A 19,484-nucleotide genomic window follows, 5' to 3' on the forward strand; every position below is an offset into this window, starting at 1 on the left:
GGTTCAGATCTTGAGTTCTTAATTTCACCGTTGGTTCTTGAGATGTAGGTGATGTAGCTTTGAGGTTGGCTCTTCTGGGATGACAGCTGTGAGTATGAAAGCGATGTTCCGAAGGGCACTTACTGAAATGCCTCCTTCAAAAAGCTGCTGACGGAGAAGGTGCTGAGGTACATAAATGGCCGGGGATTATTATTCTCAATTTTCATGATGATATTTAATAAAATCACTAAGAGATTGTTTTATTGCTTTCTTCTCCCCATACCAACAGAATATATGTGAGTTGCTATCCATTCTGACTACCCTGCGTTTCTTCCAGAAGGGTTGCATCCTTTTTTTGGGAACCCTTCCCACAAAGAACTTGAGGGAATGATCATATCTAGAAATACTTATTGCACAAAGCCTTGAATCTAATCCTAGAATTAGTGATAAATTTGGGCAAACTAAGCTTGGACTCTTGAAAATAATGACAGGTAAATTTAGATGTGAGCATGTTTATTGCAGCAAGGAACTTGAGCTCATCCACAGCCTCAGGAGCTCGTGGAGTTAAGTGCAACCCAGCGTCAGGCTAGTGATGGCAGAGCATTGCCTGCAAGACCAGCCTCTGGCTGCTGCTGGAGGCTGAATGATGCCCAGAGCTGTGCAATAACCATAACCCAGGGAGGAATCAGCTACCTGAGATTTTTTTTTGCAATAAATTTATTTCTGATGCTTAGATTATACACATTGTTATGTCGTAGGGTGCGCTAGAAAACCAAGTGCTACGGAGCAGGCTTTGGGCGGTGTGAAGGGAAGTAGTTAGGTTTTGATATGCAGACAAAGCCAATTCAAACCAGTCCTTCATTCGTGGCTGAGGAAATTTGTATTTGTAGCACATTTGCTGCTAAAAGGCACCCCTTTCAGGACTCTTCTGAGGCAAAGCTGAGAGGAAAAAAATGCTTCAAACTTTCTAGCAGCAGGGTCACAGTGGTCTGTGGCCTTAGGTGAAATCACTCCAGAATGTCATCTTTGTGTTCTGTACTTTCCTGGACAGGATGGATGGGAGGCTTCTGTGTAGGGCGAATATTCTCCGGGTGAAGGACATGAGGGGCTTTGTCAGGTAGGCAAATGCTCAACAGGGTGTTGTGGCCATTGATCCTCCCCATAGTGGTAAGGATGCTTTGTAAATGCCCTGTGATTTCCTTAGGGTGGAGATGCGACTTTCCCTATAGCTGAGAGCCCAGCCAAGCACGTCTTTGTCTTCCAGCACCCTCTTCTCTTCTAACCTCAGTGTTATTTGGGGCAGAGGAGGAAGGAAGAAACCTCTAAGGCGCTGAAGCATCAAGAAATACTAAAATCACAGAAAGGTTCTCGTTCAAACTCATCTGTGGGTCAGCTCACCATTTTGTGTGCTTTAGCCACATAAAACAACTCTTGTGAGAACATCTGAAATGTACGCAGGTCTGTCTTTAAATACGTGAGTACTATTTTGGGTGGGGATAATACAAAAATCTGTTTGAGAAAGGAGGCAGTGGCTTTTCCACAAAAAAACCCTGACATCTGGTCATTTGTATGAAATAGCATGGTGCCCATTTAGCCTTGCAGCTTGCAAGCACACACATTTATCTGACAGCAAAATGCTAAGAGCTAGCCAAAGGTACCGCTTGCTAACCAGCCAATAAATCTAGGTTAGATCTTCCTTCTCCAGCCAGGAAACAAAGGAGCTATTTTTAAATCTGCCCTTCCTGTGCACATTGAAATAGGTTTTTTTTTTTTTTTTTTTTAATGCAGTAGGCAGAGCATGACAATACTTTCACATTAAATAACGAGCTCTTAGTGTTACTCTGAATTAAATAGACAGGATTGGACAGAAACCCTTCTTTCTCCAAAAAAGAATGACTTCAATGATTTTTCCAGGCGTTGACCTCTGCAAAGATTAGGTCATCCATGGACAAACAGCAGCACAGCAACCTGAATGGTGTTTGGGGGCAGAAGGGGAGAGCAGCTCTCCTGCAGCTTGGTGGGAGGTCTCCTCTTGTGTTTCTGACTCAGAAATGGGGAGAATTGCAGGGAAGAGCTTCCATTTGTATGGAGCTTGGACTGATACAAGAGCCTTTCATGGTCTTAGCTGTTAAACAGGTGCGATTATCTGGCTGGAGGCTCTCTCTGCTGAAGGTGAGAGGTCTCGGTGCAGTCCTTATGAAGAGGAGGTTAGGACCTGACTTTGTGTCAGCCTGCAGCCTTCAGCTACTGCCGCGTGTCATTCCCGTAGCTCTGAGTTTGTGAAAAGACAGAGCTAGTACTTGACTGGGGAAATGTGTTTTGAAACTTCAGGGGAGTTTAAATATTCTTTAGATTCTTGGATGCAAGTGCTATACAAACAGCATTAACTGGATAAACAGTTACAGAGCTTCAGTTCTAAAACTGGGGTATGCGTTAAAAGGTTTTATGAGACTGCAGCTTTTTTACTTTGGCTAGCAGCTGAATGAATCTGCCAGGTAGCTTCCAAGTGGAGTCACAAGATGCATCTTAGCCTAGGCTTGGCTTTGCAGTAACTTGCTCTAACCTCAAAGCCAAAACCATCTATACAGAGGGCAGGGAGAATATGCCGAGCTCTGGCTCTGGGCTCAGCGTTGCTGTAGTTAAGAACCAGCAGAGAAGAGTGGTGCTCGCATGGCACATGGGCTGTAGCAACTTTTCATCTGCGTTACTGTACCACAGCACCTCGTTTCAGTGACGAATATTTATTTTTGCTTCTCAGTGCCCTGGGAAGCAGTGCTTTCTACTTCACAGCTAAAAATAACAGACAAGTTTACATAGCCTAACGTCTGTCAGGGGAGGCAGCTATCTTTTACAGTTATCTTTTACATTAAGTTCTTACAGTTGCAGGTAGTTCTGGGTTGGTGTTCAGAACATGCCAGGTGCGAGTCTTGGCATATGCTCCCTCCAAAACCACGTCCTTTATCTCTCAGCTCTCCGTACGTGCCTGTTGATACCTGTGGTGTATTATTTCTCTGTACTCCTGCTGTACACTCACGAGAGGACTCAGACCTTACTTTATTCATTTGCAGGTACTGCTGCTGACATTTTTGTTTCTAACAATACAGAAAATACTAAGGGAATCTGAGTCTGTGTACCTGAGGATGAAGCCTTTTTGTCTATGCTGCTTTATAGATGAAAACAGAAATAAGATAGTGTCGCCTAAATAGCTGAGTAGATAGGCTGCCTCTTTCATGGACATGTGTTTTGAGTGGAAACTGGCTGGAAAACCCTTCTGTCACTTGACAGATAGGATTGCTAACATATTTGGATACTATTTTATGGGCAGCTGTTGCCTCTTTTTCCTCTGAAGATATTTTTGCTAATGTTTTGAAACATTTTTCACTTTAAATATTTAAAGATGTGACTGAAATGGATGGTTGAAAAAAGAACACCACACATAAGTAAGTACAGCAAGCCATTCGCATAGCTGGGTACGTCCCAGCTCAGTGTGTTGAAGCATCCATGTGTATTCACGAATAGTCTAAAGATCGCACTATGCCATCTACTGATCTTTCCTTCTCCTGTATCCCAAAAAAAGCTATTTAATTTTTTTTTTTTTTGAGGTATTGTGTAAGTCTTAGGGATGAGGAGAGGGAACACTTGGTAACTCACCACAGTTGTTCTTTCTGCCTGGAATCTTGGACTTCATTTCAGCTTTAGCTCAATTTCTCTCTCCAAAAGGATGCATTAGAACATATTTCCAAACAGTTGCACTAGGCATAAGGAAAAGGTCTGATGAAAAGCAGGAGCAAATACAAGTCTGTCTGGAGTCGTCTGAATCTTTTTCTTTCTCTAATAAAAAGCCCCATCTCATTTAAGTGTTAGTAGAGGCAGGTATTGACTTCCAATCTGGTAAACTTTCATCTGTTGCTTATGGTCAGTGAGATAAAGTGTATGAATGTTGATTTGCCTGCCTGCCTGCTCATTAACTGTCAAAAGTGGAGTAAGAATTTGTAAGAGAAGCAAGAAAACAAAATCTAGTTATTGTGTAAGACTTCATTTTCTGTAATTTGATTTGAAGGGAGGTTCTGTTTGAATAGAATTTAATTGATTAGTGCACAAAAGGAAAGATGAAATTTCAAAATGTAATTGTAGCTGATCAAACTGCCCTCACTTTGGGCTTTGTTTGTTTTTTCCAGGTCAATCAGAATGTGGAGATCCAAAGGGCCCGTCTGCGAGATGATATTAAGGAATATAAATTCCGAGAAGCCCGTTTGCTGCAAGACTACACAGAGCTGGAAGAAGAAAACATCTGTCTCCAGAAACAAGTGTCTGTCCTGAAGCAAAACCAGGCAAGTGTTTCAAAATAGTGAGCATTGCTTTCATAGCACTAGTTAATTCCTGTGTTACAGCATGGTCCTGTCTCATTCTTTGAACACCCAACCACTTCTTTTGCAAAAGTATACTACTATTGAGACTACAGACTCCAAAATTTTAGTACCAACAGTTGTCCGAAAAATGTTTGTCCTTTCTGACTGCTCCTACACAGTCATGAGGTTGTATTGCTTCTACTTTGACCTCCAAGTCCTTCCATTGCCTTCTTTTTTTGTTGGAAGTTAATTAATACTTTGCCGCTCTGCTTTGTCACTTGGTTCAATCTGTGCAATATTCACCATCCATCCTCTTCTACCATGTCTGTAACTGGCTGTATTTCTGAACATATATTTATATTGCTACTTAGTGCTTGCGTTACCTCTCCAGTCCTGGTCTCCATCCTCTCTCCTAGCTAATTTCATGAATTATATCAGTAGTCAATAACTACTTTGTACTATCAGACCTCATCTCTCTAAGTCACATTTCAGTGCACAGTTCCAGCTAAGTTCATAATCTTAGGAAGAAAATTGCATTTTTGGAACAACTCAAGAATTCCCCTCAGCATTTGTGGAGGTGATTAGATTAGACACTGTCTTTGTACTTCGTGTGTTTCCAGGTGAAACTCTTTGCCAATGTTTATCACTTTGGCCTCACTGTGCCCAAAAGAGGGTTCCAGGTTGAACCTGTTCTCACCTGCCTATGCCTGGTCTAATTACGCTGCTTGGGGGACTTCGACATTATGTGATAGGGGAAAAGGGGCTATTAAGCTCTACATGTGCAGACTGGAAGAGGTAGTGGTCTGGTGAATTTCAGGCTATGTAGTTGGTTACTTTTGATTTTTACCATTTTTGTCTCATACTTTCAGAATAAGCAAGCAAAAGTTCCCATCTCTGCATTCATATTCTAAAATAACAATATTCAAGAATGTTGTCATTCTGGGTTGAGCCAAACTCAGGTGCTGTCTTGTCAGTTGCCAGTAATTATTGACTACTGGTATTGTATTCTAGGACCTTTGAAAAAATGCTGCAGTCTTAAATATTTGAGCTCAGTGGGCGTATTTAGAACCAAGAGCTAATTCAATGGCAATGGATTATTTCATTTTCTACCCTGTCGTAATCGTACTTGATGAATTTCATTAAGCTTTAATTATCCCACTGACATAACTAGAAGAATCCATCAAGTTCTCCCAGGCTTAAGTTGCCAAACAGAATTACCATGATTGGATCCTCTTTTTCTCAGTTAGATGTGGGTCAGCACTATTGTGCGTATTGGCACCTAAAATCCCTTTAATAGCTAGTGAAATGTAGGAATATATAATTTATTGTGTTTTCTTTTTTCAAGGTAAGGAAGGGTATTCTATAAGCTTTTTTTCAATAGATTCAAAATCTCATGCTCATGTTGGTGTTCATAATTTCAGTGCAAGAGAGGTTAAAAAATAAAATGCAGTCCTAGAGGTATAAACGTAAAGCATGCCATAAAATTTTGTTTAGCTTCCTGAGTTGTAGCCCTCTCAAGATGTGCTGGAATTACGATGACAGAAACAATAAGACATTTTACTTTGAATGTATAAAAGCAGAGTTAGCTTGCTAGGTGTGCCTCAGCAGTTTTAAGCCCAGTTGCACATTCTGACTGCAGTGCAGTGGAGAATCAGAAGCGTAGCTTTGAGATGCTGGGTTTGAGAAATGTTGAGACTGAAATTTGTGGGAGTGTTGGTCAGGGAATTTGTTAATCAAACACGAGAAGAGCTTGCATAATGTGCTAGGAAAGCCTGTTTTGTGATGCCTCTATCACATGTTGCATCTGCCTGCTATCTTGATTAACCTGGAGTAGGTCAGCTCATGCCACGCTTTGCTTAGAAATTTTATTGTATGGTCTCAGTGAAGGTAAGCTGGCAGTGGTTACAGTTAAAATGCAAAAACTAGACTTCAGAACTGAAAAAAATATTCTCTTCTCACCACATTCAATGAAGTCAAACATTCAGAAGTAAAATTACTTGGTGTCTTGCAGGCAGACATCTTAATTAGTACTTTCTTCCCCTATTTGTGTATTTTCAGGTGGAATTTGAAGGTCTGAAACATGAAATCAAAAGGCTTGAAGAAGAAACAGAATTTCTCAACAGCCAGCTGGAAGATGCCATTCGGCTGAAGGAGATCTCTGAACGCCAGCTTGAGGAGGCCTTAGAGACGCTGAAAACAGAGAGGGAGCAGAAGAACAATCTTCGTAAGGAGCTGTCTCACTACATGAACATCAACGACTCCATGTACAACAGTCACCTGAACATCTCACTGGATGGGCTGAAGTTCAGCGATGAAGCCACAGAGCCCAATAACGATGAAATCATGAATGGATTTGAACAAAATTGCCTCAGCAAACTCAGCAATGGCAAGAATAGTACATCAACACCCAAGAAAAATGAAGGCTTCCCTCCAGCACCAAGTCTGGTTTCAGATCTTCTCAGTGAATTAAACATTTCTGAAATCCAGAAGCTGAAACAACAGCTTGTACAGGTAAATGTGTTTGCCAGATAACTGTAATTCTAAATAGCTGCTACAGTTTTTTCAGATGGGAATTTGTCTTTTCAGCATCTCAGGTGGACACCATATAGTAGGATCTAAACTTGTAAATCTCTAATTGCTTTAGAATTTGAGGCTGTTACAGATTCTACGCTGCCAGACATTATTCTTTATTTTATTTTTTTTATTCAAAGAAGGTCTAGTCTATCGTGTTCTGTTGGAAGCAGTATAGGCTGTGTCCCATTCATTGTGTCACCCATAGCAAGAAATTTGATCAACAGATTAAGTATTTTGTTCAAAAATGGATAGTTATTCCAGTCACCTTCATCAGAAGTTTTGTACACCCATAGCTGCTTTTTTTATATTTAGTTCTAAAATTACAAAATTTTAATTGGTGTCAAGCATTTTTGTTTTACATATGTGCTTTTGGGAGATTGCAGAACTTGAAACAAAGTACATATTTATATCGCCTAGAAATGTTTTAGGGTTATTTTGTCAATTTTTGATTCTTTTAGACAGCTTCAATAAAAAAACCTTTGTGGAAAAAAAAAAGGGGGTTTCTTTCAAAATGAGAACTTTCAGAGGAGAAACTTGAAAATTTTCACTACGTCCAAGGTCTTCTGTGTCCATGTGATAATTTTCACTTAATCCAGTTCAGAAAATATTTTAATGAAGCTCCAAGCTTCCACCATAGACTGTTTGTCTTCTTATATTTACTTGACAATTTGCAAGATAACAGTAAATTTTAGCTTCAGCTGAATGTTTTTGTTGTTTACAAGGAGACCATGAGCTATGGAAGAAAAGCCCAAAAATGCACATTTTAGAGTGGAAATGAGAAAGAGCTGGGGAGGAACACCACTTGCAACAGTTGTTTTTGTTTTATTTTTGTGTTTAGAATAGAAAAAGAGCCTTTTCAGTAATGTACAAGTGATCAGGTTTCTGTAACCACATGCACCTTGGCTAAGCTTCTGTCTCTTACAGTAAAACCACTTAGTGGAACAGTTTCCTTCATACAGTTGTCTGTGTTCACACCTTTCAGATGGAAAGAGAAAAGGTGAATTTGTTGACGACGCTACAGGAGTCTCAGAAACAGCTGGAAAACACACGAGGGGCCCTCTCAGAGCAGCATGAGAAAGTTGGCAGGCTTACCGAAAACCTGAATGCAATGAAGAAGCTCCAGGTCAGCAAGGAACGTCAGTCTGCCCTCGACAATGAGAAGGACCGGGACAGCCATGAAGATGGAGATTATTATGAAGTTGACATCAATGGGCCAGAGATCCTGGAGTGCAAATACAAAGTGGCTGTGGCAGAGATTACTGACCTAAAAGAAGAACTTAAAAATCTTAAGACGAAATACAAAGAATGTGAGTCTAAGTATGAGGAAGACAAGAGCAGATATGAAACTGAGAGCCAAGCTCTCACTGAAAAGATCGCCTCATTAGAAAAATCCAGTAGGCATGATAGAGAACAAGTGGCCAGACTGGAGAAGGAGCTGAAGAAAGTCAGTGATGTTGCTGGGGAAACACAGGGCAGCCTCAGTGTGGCACAAGATGAGCTGGTCACCTTCAGTGAGGAACTGGCCAACTTATACCACCATGTCTGCATGTGCAACAATGAAACTCCAAACAGAGTGATGCTGGATTACTACAAGGAAGGGAAAGGAGGACGCAGCAGTCCAGAGACCAAGGGAAGGAGGTCTCCTATTCTTCTTTCTAAGGGGCTGTTAACTATCGAGCTTGGAAAGGCAGAGAACGGAAGCGGTGACAGCAGCCCATCTCCAGTGTCATCTCTGCCATCTCCTGTGTCAGATCCTCGGAAGGAACCAATGAACATTTACAACTTGATCGCAATAATCCGGGATCAGATCAAACACCTGCAAGCTGCTGTGGACAGAACAACTGAGTTGTCCAGGCAGCGAGTTGCCACGCAAGAACTTGGGCCAGTAGTGGACAAAGACAAGGAAGCTCTCATGGAAGAAATCCTGAAGCTGAAGTCCCTGCTGAGCACCAAGAGAGAACAGATAGCAACTCTGAGAACTGTGCTGAAGGCCAACAAGCAGGTGAGCAGGTCTTACAGATGTGATAGCTGGAGTCTCACGGTCATAATTAGGTTGTTAAGCACAGAGGAACAGTATGTGTTTGAGGACATACTACCATTTCTTATACTCAGTGGAGCTCTTCTTCCTGATACCTGTAAGGTACAAGGCTGAGTAGAGGCAGGCTGTGTCATCACAGGCACAAAGTTGTGCTCCTGTGAAGCTGCGTGTTGGGGCTTTAACTGGTGTTTGGTTGGCACATACTCATGAAAATTTTTATTTGAGATAACTTCAATCTATCTGAATTATATCAGATTATGTTTAATGTAAGAAACCTAAAGCAAAGAGGTAAATCTTATTTTCTACTTGAATGAATTCTTAAGTTCATATCCTCTTCTCTCTGAAACTGCTAATAAAATAAAGTTTTCCAAGATGAGGATGTGATATAAGAGCATGGACAAAATAAGAGGGTTGAAAGGTAAAATTAGTTTTTGGGGATTGGACCATGCCATTTGATACACATTAGCAGTGCAGCAGGTGAAAATAACTGACATTAAGACAACCTGACATGCTTCATTGTCTCCTCTAAAGTAATACAAGTTTTTTTTTTTTTTTTTAAGTATTGTATTTAAAAAGTATATACCTACTTTCAGTGTTCTTTTTGCACTTGTATTTTAGCATAATGATGTACCATAAAGTAAGATAGGCAAAATGCAAGTTAAGGATTAATGTGTGTAAATAGAGATAAAGTAAATACTTTTTTTGTAAAGTATGTGATGTCTGATTTTTATTAGCAGTTGGAGATAAGTGTCACTAAATGTATATTCCGTAACTTCCCAGATGCTGCTTCATGGTTAATGATAGTAGGAGCCCCAAATGTCCCATCTATTTCCAGTGCTCGAAGATTAAATTCTACTTAACCTCTAGTAGAGAAGTTGAACAGAAGTTTAATGTTCCAGTACTAAGTATAACATTTCATTATGTGAATGGCCATTTGAAATCTCCTAGATAACAACTTTGTCAAGCGTTCCATTAACCACTACATTTCTGTTCTTCTTGGTAAACAATAGACTGCAGAGGTGGCCCTTGCCAACTTAAAAAGCAAGTATGAAAACGAGAAAGCGATGGTTACAGAGACAATGATGAAGCTGCGAAATGAGCTGAAGGCTTTGAAAGAAGATGCTGCTACCTTTTCTTCCCTGAGAGCAATGTTTGCTACAAGGTAAAGAAAATCTGAACTTTGGAAAATGTCATTCCTTGCTTGTGGGGGGAACAGCTGAACATCCTGCCTGCTAGCAGCAAGGCTGCCCTGCCCGTGCCGTAAGGGGCAGGGTGGGGTGCCTCTTTCCGTGTTCATTGCTTACAGTGTTTGTCTGCAATGTGTTCTTATTGACGAGGGAGGAAAATAGTAGGGCTATAGTATATTGCTACAAAACAGGAATTTAGTGCGGGGTTATTTATTTAATTTTATTAATGAACAATTAGCATTTCTGAACTGATGTTCTACATAGTAACTATAGTGGGAAAAAATAAGGAGCCAGGAGCAAAGGAGCTGAGACGGAATGAGTGGAGACTTGGTGCACTGAGCCTTTCATCTTGTGAGCACTTGTATTCCTGATCACTGCATGGCAGGTATGCAGCTGGGTCTTGGATTTGCATCTAGCCTGAGACAGCAGCTGTTGCAGGGAGCATGAAGAATTGCTTCTTGCTGTGTGCCCAATGTTTCAGAAGCCACAACAGCTCTCAAGACTACTGCTGCAGCTAGGACACTGTCACCCCTTTCCTCCTTGATCTCTGGTCAGAGATGGTTAGTAGCCTGAATGTTGGCTGCGTGCATTTCTCTGGAGTGGCTGTTTCATATAAGTTCCCATTTCAGGTAAGGTTTGGAAGGAGTATTCCTATGTGCTTGGGTGAAGAGAACATCAAAAACTGTTTTGGAGACAGGTTTTAGGTGTGCTTCAAATATCAGAAGTATTAACAGCCCAATTTATTTCTTCGCCACCAAAAACAACCTGCTAAAGGAGCGCCTCTGACCAGTCTGCCCTAGGTCTCATTCCTGCTCTGACCAAGAGGTTTGTATCAGCAGAGACTAGTACCAAGTGATGGGGCTTTAGCCTTCCATGCTTGTTTCAGTGGTATGTTCCAGTGTGGGAAGAAGCAGACAGCTGCACACACCTCTCTTTTCCACAGGAAACTGATCATTTTGTAGGATGCAAGAGTTGTAGCAATACATGGGAGCTGAAGACTGGGAAGGTGTAAAATAACTGACCTAATTTCCTTTTAAAACCAGGATAAACCTACTAATTTGACAATACTGCCAGCTATTTTTTATAAGCAATAAAAATACAGTAAGACCAGGGACTGGAGACAGAGGAAGACTTGCAAAATACAGATGAATAGCTTCCAGCGTTAAGGTGCTATTGAGAGACTGTTGCAGCATTCTAGACAACACTGGAAGCCTAAAATTAAGCTGTCACACAAAGGAATAAATCAAGATATGTATAATGTACTAGAGAAGCATATTCCGTAGCTGTGCTGTTAAAGTCCCGATTTTCTTACTCAACACACCTTTCCCTATTGTGTGTACAAATGGACTGAAAGCACTAGGGGCTGGAATAAAATATGCCCTGTAGAGCTGAAAATTAAATTTATCTGCTTAATTAGACTGTAATAGCTTTTAGAGTCACTGTATTACAATCAAACGTTTTGGTGGTTTATTAGTAAACTCTTCACCAGAAAGAAAGATGCAATCACTTCTCCATTTAGAATGCAAAGAGAAGTTGAACACCTCTTTTGATTTGCTTTGTTGAATAGATTTGCTCTTGCTAACAGGCAGCTTGGGTGGTGCAAAATGTAAATAAACGAGAAGGCCTGATGAATGCTCATTAGGGTGCAAGTGTTCATTAGGGTGTAGCGTTCAGCTCTATTACAAGTTGTCAAGTGGTACTTCTTTCTCTTTTGTGTATACCAGTATACCATCTGGGTCCAGCTGAAGGAGCTGTTTGAAAGAGTATTTCCCAAAATAATGTTTCTCAAAATTTACCATATGAAATACACTGCTGTGGTTACAGTTTCGGGGGATTCTCAATGTATTTACTTAGGCATTTTAAACAGAAGAACTTGTATTAATGGGAACATCGTATGGGGGGGGGGGGGAAAAAAGTAAATTTGCAAGTGCATTACTTTTCTTAACCTGATAAATGAGGGCTAAAAAAATTGATTTCTTTTTTATATGGAACTGTGTAAAGCCTTACTTAAATGTGAGGAGGGGACTTGAGGGTTTTAGTAGCAAATTAGAGATAACATAGTTAATCTTCCTCAAACATATCGTGAGAAGAAAGTGTGATTCCTTTCTTTGCTAGACAAAGAGCTTCTCCTGAGTGTTTTGAATGAACGTGAAGTGAACATGTCCTGATTTGGGGTGGGAGTGAAGCAGTTGCCCTGTCTTTTAGACCAAGATAGGTTTCTGTGTTGCCTGTTAGCAATTTGCCATTCAGACTTCAAAGGGCAATAGAGCTCAGGTTTCTTAGAATTGGTTATGGGGGGAAAAATAGTGTATTTAAACATGAAAAAAAATGCAGCATGGAATTTAAGCTTGAGGCTGGTTTAGCTCAACTTTTCAGCAAGGAAGGAGGGAGTAAGATGACAGTAGCTTTCTGGTAGTTGTGTGGTGCACACCTGAAAACCTGCTATTTCCAGAACACACAGCAAGTGAAAATGAAGGACAGGTACAGGTGATTCATCAACTATCAGTTCAGGTAAAAGTCCTTAAAGGATGGCTAGATGAAGTGGTTCAATAAAGAGCAAGGGGCCAGTTTGACCATCGCTTCACAGCCAAGAAAAGAACGCACTAAGCAAAGTTAATCCTAGACTGTGTTTAAGCTGTCTTTTCATCCAATTTGGCATTTTAAAATGCAAAGCTTATTTTGTTGTGGTGGTCTTTTCCTTGAGTTTGATATGCTAAAGTTTATTTATGTAAGCATACTTTAAAAAAACCTACACTAACTATAGAAAATGCCAAAAAATATAGACAATGGAAGTACAAAATGAATTTCACATTTTTTCTGTTATTTTTCTGCTGTTTTTCTCTGTTTTTATATAGCCTGCAAGTTTCTCAACTCTTTAACTTGCATATTAAATACTACAAGGACTTTTATGAGAAGATAGCATCAGCGGTTCTCTTTAGAAGTACCTCGTGTATGACAGGTTACAGCCAAAGTCTTATGGTAGATGGAGTTCCTTGCTGGTTTATTTGCTTAGGGTCAGGCAAGGAAACCAAACAGTTATATTCACATGGAGTTGCACTCCACCTAAAAAACCCTGACAGACTTAAACCGGCTCTGAAAAGTGACTTAGGATACATCTTCACATCTGTGATTAAAGACACAGGATTATCGAGCTCGCTGTTATGTTTTTTTCTGTTTCTTTTCCAGAGCCTGAGTACAAGCAAGGATAATAAGAAAACAGACATTTCCCATTCCTCTAAAATAAAAATAAAACAGTAATTAAGAAATCCAGCAGAAGCCAGAGGCTTTTGCAAGTAAAGAACAAATGTGCCTAGATGTCATTAATGGTTATCACAATGTCCCCATGTTTCATAATCAGTAAATAGAGAGACAAACTCTGCAACAAGTCAGCAGAGGTGGGGGACAAGGGGCAAATTTTAGAATGTACTGGATGTAATATTAGATGAAACTTACAGAGTGGTGATTCTGATGAAGGAGCAGTAAATCCATGACGGTAAAAAAGAAACTAGGCTGTAGCTGTTGTTCATTAATGGAGAGAAAGTGTTTCAAATGAATATGTATGCCAGTTCAGTATCATATAAGCTCTGGCAGATTGGTTTTCCAGATTTCCAAGTATTTGGGAAAGTATTCTTGTGTCCTTGGACATTTAAAGGCCTACAGAATATAAAGGAGCTTAAATTCTGTCAGAACAGTGCAGTCCTCACAGGACTTAGAGAGTTATGGCTAAAGGGTCTTCACAGTGGACTCTACACAGTAGAATTATTCAGCTTGTCTAAAAATATCTAAAAATATCCTGTAGGATAAATTCTCAGAGGAACCAGACACAGGAAATGTGACTTTGAAAATTTCCAGAATGGGATTTGCAAACAGGAGTAACGGAGTGTGTCCTGTTCCTGCTGCTACATCTGGAGGTGATGAGTGACACCTGGAGAGAGAGTGGCTGCACCACCAGCACCCCTGTGGAAGTATGGAGACATCAGGCAGGACAGAGGCATTCAGCGATGTTCCAGACGTGTTATAAGATGACACGAGTAATGTCTTGCACATAGTTGTGGCTGATGCCCCATGCCTGTCAGTGTTCAAGAGGCATTTGGATAGTGCTCTTAATAATATGCTTCAGTGTTCGGGTAGCCCTGAAGTGGTCAGGCAGTTGGATTTGATGATCTTTATATGAAATTTATATTTAGAATCTTTTTATGAACTTTATATTTAGAACTATTCTGAATTCTAAAAATGCAAAATAGTCACGTTTGTAACACCAATGGGCCTGCTCTAGACTCTAAGCATGCCTAGCAATAAAAATGTCTAGTGCAAGTAGATACATGGACACCTGCCCTTGGTGAAGGTGCTCCATGTGGATAGCCCCTGCACCTGGTTTGAACTGCCGGGTCCCCGCTCCTCTCCCAGATACTCCTCAAAGCACCACTGACTCCTGCGTGCCTTGGTGCTTTGTTGGAAGTCTGCTGATGCCTGCTGTTCAGGAGAGTAAAGCGCAGGAGATCTTCCTGTGATACAATAGCAGTGCTGTAGGAATATTCGGAGTTAAGACAATGCCAGCTTCTGTCATGTAGCTTGTCTAACAGTTTGTTTTTAATCAAATTGTAAAGTGGGTTACTTCAAAATGCCTTGCATGAAAACTACCACAGCAGCAGTTACTTGCAATCTGTAATTTTTTTAGGTAGCCATGTAGTCTCTTTTTATAAAACCATGTCTTGGTTTCATTTGGCAGTTAATAGGCAGTGTCAGCACTCTTAGCATGTAGAAAACAAAGCATGTACACAGCTTCAGTGCTTGAGAGGAGTGGGGAGTTCAGGATTAAATCTTCCACCTCTTACTCACTACCCTCCTTCAGTGAAGAGCTGGGAAAAATGCCCTGCCTGTGTGATAGCTCAAACAGTACTTCTAATCTAGCAGCATCGGATTGTGAGGTTTATCCTTTAAAATACACTTTAAGAGAAAAACAGTAGTCATCTTTTGAATTCCAGGAGAGGGAATTTGCCGCAAAAGCTTGATCTGTTCTTGAGAGTTTTTAGCAGTGGAAGTGCAAAACAGCTGCGGTGTCCAGCTCTGATGGCTCGCTCTGTGCAGGAGATGGTTCTTCCTGCATGCTTCAAACTACAGAAGAGTTTTATGGTTTGATTACTTGCTTTAGTAGCTCTTACTAATGGACATTGATTACTCATGGCTGATTTTAAACATCCTTGAAAACTAAAGCTGGTTATAAACTGTTCTCTGTTCTTAGTGCAGATGCCAAAGATTTATATAAATAAAGGCCATAGCATTTATTTGGTTCAAACATACTGCTCAGGTGAGTTTTTAATGTAGGGTACTGAGGAAGAAATTGCAAATGAACAACTGGCTAAAGTTCTGGTCGATATACTTGTACTTGCTTAGCTGTGATCCTGAACCGTCTAACTCTGAGGTGTGCTTTCTTCTGCCTTCTTCAGGACTCGTTCTTTATTTTACTGGTGTCTGGGTCTGCGCAGTGCCCAGCTAAGGCAGGAGATGGGCTGAGTATGCTCCCCAAAAAGTCTTTTTGATGCTAACCTGGCAGAGGGCTATGGTCCTGCAGTTGGATCTGTAGGAGTTAACGGTGCAGCTGAATTTGGACCAGTGTGTGTGGCAAACTTACCTGCCTGGAGCATGCTTTTTAAAAAAATACTAAAAATTAGCAAAGCATGCTAGGGTTAAGCTTTCTACTAATTCTACTTTGACGGCTTTTTTTAGAAGCAAATCTATTTGTTTTTATGGATACACAAACCTCTTGAGCTCAGGCAGACTGGGTGGGATAACCGCGAGGCTTGGTAGAAGGCATGGCTGTTTGCTGCTGTCAGTGTGCAATGGCAGCCCTCTGTTTACTGTCTGTGTGGCTCGTGGCTGGCTCGTGGCTCATGCCATATGTATTTAAACCTCAGTCTTCCACTTAGAAATCCAAATGGTTAATAGCCGGGCAGTAAATCTTTTCCTCCTCTGTGTTTCCTCCTTTGGCAATATAAAACGGTTGCTCGCTTTATAGAGGACCTGGTTTTCCAGGTGGGGCGGAGGGGAAGGGAAGAAGGTGTTAAAATTCCGTCTTTAATATTACAATTTCTAATATAAAGATTTGGTTTGAAAGCAGGTGGCTACTATCCCTTACAGTTAACTCAGTCATTGTTCATTTACATGTCATTTTAATTGCTTCTCTTCTTAATACATTTCCCAGATTTTAATGAAAATGAAAAATAGTGACTTTAAATCCTCCGTGTTCTAATTTCTTATGTAGGTTGGCTGTTTAATCTCTTGAGGTGGAAGTTAAAGCAGTCGATGCTTCTGTCAAGAAGCCTACTTCAGGCATGGCTCTGTCTTGTGGTCTTGCTTTCCTGGAAACTGTCTTACGGTTCTCTTACTAATTGCAGAGGAGAGGAAAGTAGTATAATTATATCTAGGCGTGATTGTTTCCATCACTTACTTGCAGAAGTCGTCTTGATTCAGTAGTGAATGTAACTATAAAAGTTACCAAATTTAGTGCATGCTGAAGTTTAAATAAAATAATCTGTAGAAATAAGGCACAACTGGCACTTGTCAGAAGGAGTGGTATGCAGCTTTTGAAAATGAAACAACTCAAATTTTCAATGATAATTTGGCTTCAGATAGTTTTAGGCGATTTAGTTTTTATTTCTCATCATAATATCTAACATCCAGAGTATTTATTTCCTCTGTGTAGATGTTTGTTTTAGTTGGTGTTGTTTTTAAAAATCTAGTTGATGCTTCCTTAAGCTCTTTGTCTGTTGCTGTTAATTACCTGTACTAAGAAAACTGGCAGCATCAAAGCATTCTGTTTAATATCCACTTAAAAATGTGAAGGTGTAAATGCACGACAGGCATGTGCTAATTTCATGTTCTTCTTTAAAGTATGAAAGCTCAATTATTTTTTTTCAAAGGTGTTTTTAAAACAAAGACACTTTGTGTTCTGACCTTCTAATTGTTTCACATTGGGTGTGCAGCTGGGAAGTAGCTCAGCACATGAGCAAATGAGATCATGAAAAGAAAGGATATTGTACTGTGATATCTGCAGAGCAACAACAATGTTGCTACACGTACCAAGTAGCACGTGGTGCTGCCGTGGCTTCTGCTGCTAGCTTTGCATTAAGCTAAAGCAGTGTTAGAGCCATGTTGTGTTTGGTGCTTGGGGAGGCTTCCTCTTGGGTCAAGAAAAGTAAACCGGGAGGGAGGAAAGTAGGGCACATCCCACTTCACCTGGGCACACAGTGTCTGCATCGACTTTAGCAAATGTTTCAATCTTCACCAGTTTTGTTAAGGGCACTGTTGCTGTGTTTTGCGTTGTGTGTGGTCCCTCTGACCATGGGCAGCCACACCTGCACCGGGATAACATTTGGTGTTGAGGCTGTATCATTTAATTTGACTTAAAAGATCAGGAAAACAGGTTGAGGGTGCATGACAGTCTGCAGTCATGGTAGTTAGCATTCCTGCAACTCCCAAACCCCTCACGTGTACAAAAAAGATTCAGGTACAGTAACAATTGCAGCTGTATGCATGCTACTGATAACACTTCCTTTTTGCTGGGCAGGAAGGAAAAACTCACAGAGTTGTATGGAAAAAGTGAATTCAGCTATTCAAAATACTGAATGCTTCATGTTCTAATGACAGTCTATTGATGTTATAAACCTTTGTCCTACAGAAAGCTTGATGAGGTAACGACTGCTACAGTCATTTGAATTTGGAGTCAAATTCACGGTTTTATTTCGAGCTGAGCTCACGTGCAGTCTACTTTACTGCCTTCTAGGCTCTGACAACTGTTTGTCCCTGCTGTCAGGTCTGGCACAACTGACTGATCGGGAGATGTTCGGGTAATACCAGAAATGGTTAGAGAGGAGGATTAAGGGACATTCACAAGACCATGTGGGAAGTCCCTACTCTGCTTTACTGCAACTGTTTTATTTTCCACCATATTTTTTTTCTAAATGCAGCACTGGGGGTGAGGTAAAAAATGTGCCACTCGTGCCTTGCTGGCTTTGATAGCACTTCTCTGGTGGAAGTCAGAGGAGCAGACACCACCTCCCATAGGAGGGGAGAAAGGATTGTTATGCCTGCAAAACTTTTCCTCTTCTCAGACCTCCTAGGGCTGTGCCAATCTGCCTTCCTTTCTGCTTCTACTCACTGAGGTGTATGGATTGGTTTTGCCTCGTAAAGTCCGTCTAACTATGCAGAGAAAATAGCAAGTGATAGCATTCAGGGGTGGTGGTGTGAATTTGTATTGCAAAACAAAGTTCTGTTCTTTTCCTTTCCCTTGTTCTCTTCCCAAGCAAATACAGCTGGGGATATAGGCCTAATTCTGCTAACTGAAGTCAGGACAGAATAGGGGATGTGGTTGTATAAGCGCAGCTGATGCCAATGTGGTTTTCTTCAGTGTGAGTTTTTTTCTGGCCATCTTTATATTACTTAACGATGGTAAATGTCCCTTAAACTCAGGGGCTTTTCTGTTATTTCATTAGAAGGAACTTCTCTGCAGATATTTTGGCTTTTATGAAGAAGTTGTGTTTTACGGATGTGGCCATTGTAAATTCCAGCTGGTACCTATGGGTAGAAAGATGAATATTCATATTTGTAACTGGTCTCCTGTGTGCGATAAATCTGCATCTGTGTGCAAAGACATGCATTCTTTGAATTGTTCACGATGCACTGTGCAAGTTAAGTAGCTTCCAAGCTCAAAGAAAATGACTGTAGATGAAACAACTTGCAGGCGTACATTTGGCTTCCCTTCTAATAACGCCCAGTTCCTTTGTTTATTTGTGTCAAAACTGATTTTGATGTTAAAAACTACTATGAAAGCCACTTGCTATAGAGAAAGCGGTAATAAAGCACTATTTTTTTCATCAGGAATCTGATTAGATTCAAGTACAATTATAACAATGCTGTTCAGTCTCCACTGGAAATTTGTTATTGACCTCCCTGCGTAATGTAACAACCTGTGAAATTCAGGTGCTCTTCACCTGGTGCCAATCGCCATCTCGGTAACGGCCGTTTTACAGCACTCTGACCCGACTGTTCCCCTCTGACTCTTTGCAGCCTCATGCTTAGAGCTGCTGCAGGCTCTGCATAATTTGAGACGGAAGTAATTTGACTGCATTGCATATTCTCTGCATCAGGAGGGTTAGCTGTAGGACATCTTACTCATCTTTAGACAGGAGTTTATAGCAGGTTCTATATTTTCATTATCCAGGGATGCCATTAATGGTAAGTGCTGAGTGTGGGACTGTAAGGTCCCCAGAGAGTAATTGCGACTTTGTACAGGTTGGCTGAAGTTCCTGTGTATCCTCTATGTTATTCACACACACTGAATAACAGAGTATACGCAAA

At 40.7% G+C, this 19,484-nt stretch overlaps 1 protein-coding gene across 7 annotated transcripts in view; it reads left to right on the forward strand.

Annotated features, from left to right (window-relative positions):
* The window catches only part of BICD2 (BICD cargo adaptor 2), an 87,070-nt gene that overhangs the window by 61,950 nt on the left and 5,636 nt on the right, over window positions 1-19,484 (forward strand). For all 7 annotated transcript variants that reach the window (XM_035337260.1, XM_035337261.1, XM_035337263.1 and 4 more), the window contains exons 3-6: window positions 4,158-4,310; window positions 6,387-6,839; window positions 7,885-8,904; window positions 9,951-10,102. In XM_035337260.1, coding sequence (XP_035193151.1) covers window positions 4,158-4,310; window positions 6,387-6,839; window positions 7,885-8,904; window positions 9,951-10,102 — 1,778 coding nt within the window. The remainder of the gene's footprint in view (window positions 1-4,157; window positions 4,311-6,386; window positions 6,840-7,884; window positions 8,905-9,950; window positions 10,103-19,484) is intronic.

The sequence above is a fragment of the Oxyura jamaicensis genome, chromosome 12 (assembly GCF_011077185.1).
Source record: "Oxyura jamaicensis isolate SHBP4307 breed ruddy duck chromosome 12, BPBGC_Ojam_1.0, whole genome shotgun sequence".
NCBI classification, from domain to species: domain Eukaryota; kingdom Metazoa; phylum Chordata; class Aves; order Anseriformes; family Anatidae; genus Oxyura; species Oxyura jamaicensis.